General features: G+C 43.2%; 2 protein-coding genes across 2 annotated transcripts; one reads left to right on the forward strand and one right to left on the reverse strand.

The window, feature by feature from the left end:
- The first annotated feature begins 6 nt into the window (after positions 1-6).
- Positions 7-5,547, forward strand: LOC116378179 (protein NDRG3-like). The gene is made up of 5 exons (XM_031839999.1): positions 7-111; positions 807-842; positions 1,568-1,619; positions 2,255-2,293; positions 3,448-5,547. The coding sequence occupies exons 2-5, from the start codon at positions 807-809 to the stop codon at positions 3,618-3,620; spliced, it is 300 nt and encodes a 99-aa protein (XP_031695859.1). The 5' UTR covers positions 7-111; the 3' UTR covers positions 3,621-5,547.
- On the reverse strand, positions 4,598-8,317 carry LOC116378178 (replication factor C subunit 2-like). The gene is made up of 3 exons (XM_031839997.1): positions 8,288-8,317; positions 7,868-8,128; positions 4,598-5,970 (listed from the first exon to the last, which is right to left on the reverse strand). The coding sequence occupies exons 1-3, from the start codon at positions 8,315-8,317 to the stop codon at positions 5,860-5,862; spliced, it is 402 nt and encodes a 133-aa protein (XP_031695857.1). The 3' UTR covers positions 4,598-5,859.
- Between the last annotated feature and the right edge of the window lie 94 nt (positions 8,318-8,411).

Genomic DNA, 8,411 nt, shown 5'->3' on the forward strand with positions numbered 1-8,411 from the left:
ACACCACATTGTTGTAAATACAGTGTGTGTGTGTGTGTGTGTGTGTGCTTCTCTGTCCTGCAGGTGGAGTGTAACTCCAGACTGAACCCCACCAAGACCACCCTGCTCAAGGTACTTGTCTGTCTGCCTGTCTCTCTGTCTCCAGGTATGCCTGTCTGTCCTCTTCACTAGTCTGCATATCAGTCTGCCTACATGTCTCTCTGTCTGTCAATCTGTCTGTCGGTCCTCCTCACTAGTCTTTCTGTCTGTCTGTCTGTCTGTCTGTCTGTCTGTCTGTCTTGTCTGTCTCTCTGTCTGCATGTCTGTCTGTCCTCCTCACTGACACATTCACTTATTTAACTGACAAACTTAAGTACTTATTTCTCCTTTCAACCTGAAACAAAGGAAACACAGACCACATCCACTCCTTTCATTCTTACCTTTCACAATAAAAGCCTGAGACAAATATCATATTCTCAGGCTTTGTCAAGAAAGTCGCATTTTGTCATAAAACTTTTTAAGAAGTATAAGACTGTGAGAATACATGATTAGACAGACGACACACCTAAAACATTCCTCTGTCTTTGCTTCTGATATTTATTTCTCGTCTGATAAAAACACATCGGGTACGATTACTAGCTTGCTAGCTAAGCTAAGCTAAGCTACCGGCCGTGTTGGTGACGTGTATTGAGACGAGAGACGTAGTTCACACTAAACTAAATGATGCTACGACAAACCTACGAGAAGCGGCAAACACCATCTTCAACATTGTAGCTTGTACACGGACTCGTGTTCTCACCAGATGTCCTTCTTTGTGTCTCCACCAGATGGCAGACTGTGGAGGACTTCCTCAGGTGGTGCAGGTGAGTCTGAGACACTTACCTGTTGGACACAATCCAAAGTCCTCACTGTGTAGAATTGTATTCAGCTGATTGATGATATGAGGCTTCAGCAAGTTTATTTTATACAGCACATTTCAGCAAAAAGGCAATTTGAGAGGGCTTTAAATAAAACATCTTAGAGCATGATTCAAAATAAAAACAAGCTCAAATAGAGTAAGATGGTGCAGTGTAAGATATGATTTAAGAAAAGGCAGCGTCAAACAGAAAAGTCTGAATTTAAAAGAAGTGAGAGTTACAAATCAAGTGGGTGTCTTCCACCAGTTGGCACTAACATTAGAACCCCTTTAGGAGGGGATCAATAGCTCTTTAATATGCGTACGGCCACGTGAGACTTGTTTTAAGACCGACTTGAACAAAAATGTGAATCCTTTAAAGGTGCAATGTTAAAAACAGAGCTGTCATGATCAACAGAAGGTGAAGAGGTTACAGTGTCGAGGGTTACAGACATATGTTTAAATTAGCATGCTAACCAGCTAGCCGTTACTTTGACTGGCTCTGAGTTTCAGTAGTTTGATGTGTTCTTAAGTAGTTCTCAAATCTCAATCCATCACTCAGTCGTAGTTTTTTATTAGTAAAGGATGATCTGTTTTCTACATCTGACTGCAGCGTGTGTGTGTGTGTGCGTGTGTGTGTGTGTGTGTGTGTGTGTGTGTGTGTGTGTGTGTGTGTGTGCTTTCCTTCCTCAGCCTGGAAAACTAGCAGAGGCCTTCAAGTATTTTGTCCAGGGGATGGGCTACAGTGAGTATAAGTAAATGTAGGAGAAGAGATAGAAGAGTTTCTTAAAATTCTTTGTATTTGCAAGAAAACTACCGACTGGTTCGGACCGAGTTTGATCCGACATGTGTTTCCTGTTGGTCTTTGTCTCTCTGTTGACGTGTTCCTGTTGTATGTCCTACTAAACTAAAAGGTTTCATGGTGCTTTCACACCTGTAGTTGGCTTCATTTGGTCCGGATCAAGAGAACAACATGAGACATTGTTTAAATTTAGTTCTGGCCGGGTTCCTGTTGACTCTGACGAGTCAAAAGGACGGAAAACGGACCAAAAGGGTTCAGTGTTAATTAAAGCACCGTTAATGAAAAGTAACAGATATTTATACACTAAGCTGCTCAATCAAAAGGTGTGTGTGTGTGTGTGTGTGTGTGTCTCCAGCCCTGCGTCACTAACTGTAAGTAGCTGTTTGCAGTATTGTTCACAGAAGTATATGAAACGGTTGGATTTCCTCAAAACAATAAATTCATGTTTAGTGTATGGTTTGTGTTTGTGTGTGTGTGTGTGGTTTGTGTGTGTAGTATTAGAACTACTATTGTCTCTCAACCTGTCCTCCTTCCTTTCTGCTCTTGTTCTCTCGTCTCTTTGTCTTCGTCTCCTCCAGTCCCTCATGTTGTGTTAAACCGCCTGAGCAGCCAATCAGGTATCAGGATTCCAAGCAGAATCTTAAACCCCCCTTACATGCACACACACACACAAACACACACACACACACACGCACACAACCCACCTCGCCTGTCTCCATTTTCCATCTTTGTTTCTTTGCTCTCTTGTTACTCCTTCGCCTCGTCTGTCTGTCTTTGCGTGCGTGCGTGTGTGCATGTGTGCGTGTGTGTGTGTGTGTGTCTGCATGCTGTTGATCAGCTGATCAACAGATTGTTTTATTTCTTCCTCTGCAGTTAAAGTACCCAGCAGGCTGTGCTGCATGCCAACACACCTCGGCTCCGTTCACACTGCAGAATCACATCTGTTTATAGTTCTGAACTTCTCATATTTATATATGTAGATGTGTGTGTATAAATATATATATATACATACATACATACATACATACATACATACATACATACATCTATCTGTGGGTTCAAACTCACGTCCCATAATAACATGAGATGAAAACAATATCAGAAGATATCAAACAATATATTTCCACGTCTTTATCTCGCTGTCAGACATCTTCTATGTTCTCTGTAAGACACCAGACTCATAGAACACTAACGAGTCAACGAACCAGCAGCTCCTGTGTGCTCGGAGGTAAAGTAAAGTCACGGTTTTATTTAAAGGACTTTTGTGGCTTTGAATGTATGCACTTGTATGTATATGACGATTTTGATTAAGTTTAAAAATGTTTTCCTTTTTTTAAGTGTCTTTGAGTTTTAGAAGTTTTAGATTTGAGTTAATTTAGGTTAATTACATCAGTTCCTCTTCAGAAAGGTCTGTCTGACAGCAAAGTAAAGATGTAAAAATATATTAAATATAGCGTTCACTTAAACTGATATAGATGTATTTGGTGTATTTAGGTGTCTAAAATACGTCCACAGCAGTACATTACTGTGTCCTGTCTGTTTCTACTGGAGTAATAATACACTGACTAAGTAGAAGTACCTCATAAAACATCTCTGCTGTCACTTTAAAAACGTTTGTAGCTTCAGTGTGAACAGAGCCTCACAATCACCGTCATCAGATTTGAATCTCAGATTCAGATCTGCTCGTGCTGGTTGGACAGTGAACACAACACACGCACGCACGCACACATGATGTTTCCTGTCACTAACTCTGCACCCCACAACCCCTCAGTGCCCACAGCTGGTATGACCCGGCTGGTCCGCTCCAGGACTCACTCGGCCTCCAGCGTCGGCTCCTCGGACGGCGTCCGTAGCCGCAGTACCACCAGCGCACTGCCAGAGGGCGCTACTACCTCCACCATCCCGGGGCTCACGGCGGACCACGCCATCGAGATGACCGCGTAGGACTTCTTCCTGCTCTGTGTTTCTCTCTCTTTACTCTTCGGTTCTTAACTCACATCTAGCATCATGTAAAAGTAGAGACACACCTTTTAACTTTTTCTGTAGATCCGGCCGCTGTCGTTAGCGGCTCGGTTTCGGCCATTTTGGCTCCTGTGCTCTTTAGGATGCTGGTGTTGGTTCTTCTTCTTCTCCCTCTAACCGTACATGGAGACCAGCTGGTTCTTATTTACATACAGTCGTGTCGTATTTCTTCAGTAGACTGTTTTCAGACCGGATCATCAGTTCCTTCTTTTTTATTATTACTCTTATTATAATCTTTTTATTATTTAGTTATGGCGTTATGTTGTTGGCGTTGCTGTGAAGCTCGTTACTGAAACTCTTTCTTCCTACACATTAAATTACAGAAACAAAGGGAATGTTTCACCTCAACAATATATAGGTGAACTTTTAAAATGTATTATGTCGCTTTTATGGAAGCCCAGAGAGGCAAGTGAGAAAAAACAAAAACTATTTTCTAATGACTTAAGAATGAGAAAAAGGTTTAGCTAGCATTACTTTTTTAAGCTAGCTTGTTTGGGAGGTAAAGTTGTTTTGTTATTGTTTGTTGTTGTAATACTAACTACGGCCACAAGAGGCTGAAGTGCACATTACCTCATGTTTTAATTAGAGATTTAATGTTACATAACTTGCTGACAGACGATACATTTACTTTGTGTTTAGATTATATGGAGAAATTAAAACTCATCTGGAGAAAACATGACAGCTTTTAGTCTTAATTAGAACATAAAGTAGTGATTCACTTCAGCCTCTTGTGGCCAAAATGAGTATTACAACAACAAACACTAAGACTTTTACCTTTTATATTTCAAAAAACGACAAAAAAACAATTTAAAATCAGACTTTCAAACATATTAGCAGATTGTTATTTTCTTTGTAACTTGGCTGTTGGCTGAGTTAACAGATAAATCTTGAAGATCTTTGTCATGTGGTCCAGACTTCAGAGGTGATTCATAAAACTAAAAATCATTTACAGATTTTAACGTCTTCCTCTGATGGGGACCCTGAAAAGAGACCCGTCACCCTCTCGTGTTCCTCTTCCGTTACCGTACATGTTATTATTATCGGTCGAGTCCGTCGGCAGCATGCTCGTTGCTCGTTGTGGCATGCGGTGTTTCTAACGTGGTGTTGAGTCTAGTGAGGAACTGAGATGTTGATCAGCTCCACGTGACATTAATCCAACAGTTAGAGCGTCAGTTGTTTGTTCAGCAGGCTCGTTGATTATTGATTATCAGACGGACTGATGAGCTCCTATATGACATCGATTTTTGATGAATTGCACTTTAAACCGTCGCTGTGAGAGGACGATGACAGACGGGTCGATGTGTGTTTTTAAGAGCTGTCACAGCAGCTGATGCCCCCCCGCTGGAGGAACTAAATCCTGTTTTTTGTTTAGCAGCCCTTCACATCGACGGCGTATCAGAGGCTTTGTCAATGAATGAAGTTGTATATTTATACATTAATTATGGAGCTGGTAATATTCAGAGAAAGAACTGAGATTTAAGTTCTTCTGATGATGATTCTTGTAAATGTGACTTTAATCTAAACTTTTCTCTGAATATCACCTTTTCTTTCATACAATAACTTTAATGCTCCGTCATATATTAGGATTTATAGTTTTTAAAAGTTTTCCTGAAAACAAAAAGACGAGTTCACGTTATAAACTCTGGTTCAAACATGTAGTTATTTTATTCTATACACACACATATACACATACACACTAACTGTAACTCTGCTGTCTGTTACTGTTCTTAATATTTATTACGAGTATTACTTTTTGAGATTTGTACTGAGAGTAGCTGTTTGAGGTTTGTTGTTCATGACTTTGAATGTAAACTAGGTTTGTAATGAAATAAAGCTCGTTGATCCTGAACACTCGTCTGACCCCCAATGTTCTGCAGTATTCACTACCGATACTACCGTGTACTAATACTGTGTTTACCTCAGGAAGATGATGTGTTGTATTATAGGGTTACTGTGAAATCAGCAGTTCACTGTTACGCAATAACAGCAGTCCTCTATACTTATGGGGACAATTAATTAATTAGTAAACTTTAAAAAACAACAATCAATGAAAAGATGATTTATTGTAGTTTTTACATTATCTTTGAACAGAAACTAACTTTAATGTTCAGATCGTGGTCCGTTAAACACAGAAGAGTCCAGCCCTGTCGGGGTTAACGGATCAGCTGACAGCAGGGGGCGTCGTCTTACTACAGAGTCGACCAATCAGACCGGCCATCTGCAGCAGAGAGTTCACGCCTTCAGACACACGCATGTGAGTGTACCCGATCTCCTACAGGACACAGAGTACTGCAGGTTAATACACAGAGTACATAAAGAGTACTACAGAACACAGAGTACTGTAGGATAATACAGAGTACTACAGAACACAGAGTACTGCAGGTTAATACACAGTACCACATACTCGGGTGAGAAGACTTGGTGAACTTTGGTGACTTGTTACTAAAGAGACTCGTTGCTCTAGAACAGCGGTTCCCAAACTTTTTAGGCCACGCACCCCCTTCTACATCCCGACCGGGTTCACGCACCCCCAATCCCCCCCACACCTTAAAAAAAAAAAAAAAAAAAAAAAAAAGCAACAGAGCCTATTTATAGTCGCATAAAAATCGGACCAATGAGAGAACAGTTTGCTCACGCGTGGCATTTGTTTACAAGATAAAAAAGACAAAAAAACTTCCTGCACCGTGCCTTCGAAAAGGTAACGGACGGACACCAGAAGATTAGCCACATGTGTAGACTCGTCTACTTGCAGAGAGTACAACTCACTCTTCTTCACGCGACCGACTAATGTAGCCCGGATGTCTTCGGACAAAGCATCGATGCTGCGACACCGTGTTGTGTCACCGGGATCATGTCCAACTTGTTTGCTTCTCTCTCTCCAATCATACATTCCACCATCTCTTTGGCAGCTGGCGAGCACACGTCTTGGGCGATTGTGTGCGGTAGCCCCTTTCTTGCTATTCTGTGACCAGATATGAAGCCCGCAGTGCGTTTTTTATAGACCCAACATGAATGAGACTGCAGTTGTTTTGGGCTGTTTTGTAACTCCTCCAATTTCGATATAAAAATGTAAGGGGCTTTAGACTTGCACTGGCATGTTTGGGTGGCGACGTAAATAAGAGGGCTTCAGACAGCTGTTAGCCAGAACCTCACTGCACCGACTGCACTGCAACCCAGCTGTCTCCTAAAAATTACCTTCCCCCAACACTAAAATGCATTCTCAATTACGTTTGACCAAAAACGTATTTTCTCCCTGATTACGTTTGTGTTTGACTTATTACAAATACGTTTCTAATCAACATTTTAACATTTTTTTCCCTCTCCACCACCGCCTCTCCTCCCTATTACGCGGTCAGAATACTACCACAACACGCCGCCTGTCTCCGGCAGAAACGCGCTCATCCAGGCCGAGCAACGAGGAACATTACGCGGCTACAATACCTCCACAAAGGCCCGCGTGTAAAATCCGGGAGTAACCGTGATCTCTTACGGGTTAGGTTTGGGTGAGGACGTGGCTTCCTAGTGGAAGTTATGGTTAGGGTTAGATGGATACAAATAAATAAAATATACCTCCATAACACCCCGCCACTCTCGGCTCATACCTCCCCAGCAACAAGGCACATCACCCGGCCACAATACCTCCAGAATGTCCCCCGGGTGAAATCCGGGACTTGGTTTTATGGTTCCGAGTGGCGGGCGCTTACCCGTTGGCGCCGGACGCGAGGTCTCCAGCCGCCCCCGCCGTGAGGCACCCCATCGTCAGGTCTGTCAGCCCTCGGAACAGGCCGCGGGGCAACAACTTGTGGGTGGCGGGGGTAGAGGCGGGGCAGATCACAGAACAATAATAAAGACTAGAGTATGGCAAAGATATGTTGATGAGAAACGTATTTGTAATACGTCAAACACAAACGTCATCAGGGAGAAAATACGTTTGTGGTCAAACGTAATTGAGAATGCATTTTAGTTTTGGGGGAACGTCATTTTTAGGAGACAGGACTGCACCATTAGACCACCATTACATGTTTCCTCTCACGCACCCCCTAGAGGCAGCTCACTTTGGGAATCCCTGCTCTAGATGATTCTCTGGGACACATTCAGGTTTCAGTCTTTAACTTCTAACTGGTGGTGAACCAGTCTGGACCTGTTGAGGGGGCGGAGCTCCGGCTCACCTTGATGAAGTCCAGTTTGAGGTACTCGGCCATGTGGACGGTCTTGCAGACCCTGAAGATGTTCCCGATGATGTCCTCCGGAGAGTAGCCCAGCGCCCACAGCTGCTCCACCACCTTGTAGGCCTGGTCCACGTTCCCATCCACGCAGTGTCCCAGCATGCCTTTCACCAGCAGCGGGTGGGGCTCGTCACACACTTTGAACACGTTCTCGCTGTTGACGTAGCCGAAGCCAGAGTTGGTGGACTGCAGGTTGTTCAGCGCCTGGAGAACCAGATTTAGAGTGTTGATGGAGCAGCTACATCATTAGCGTAGCCTCGCTCACATAGATCCAGACTCGGACAGAAAACAAGCTTTCTAAAAGATATCTGCCTCCCCCGTCTCATGCCTCACCTGTCTCACACCTCATGTCTCATGCCTCACCTGTCTCACGTCTCCCGTCTCACCTCTCATGCCTCATCTATCTCACGCCTCATCTGTCTCACGCCTCCCCTGTCTCATGTCCTCACCTGTCTCTTGTCCTCACCTGTCTCTTGTCCTCACCTGT

The sequence above is a fragment of the Anarrhichthys ocellatus genome, unplaced genomic scaffold, assembly GCF_004355925.1.
Source record: "Anarrhichthys ocellatus isolate YVR2014 unplaced genomic scaffold, GSC_Weel_1.0 scaffold2169, whole genome shotgun sequence".
Classification (NCBI taxonomy): Eukaryota; Metazoa; Chordata; class Actinopteri; order Perciformes; family Anarhichadidae; genus Anarrhichthys; species Anarrhichthys ocellatus.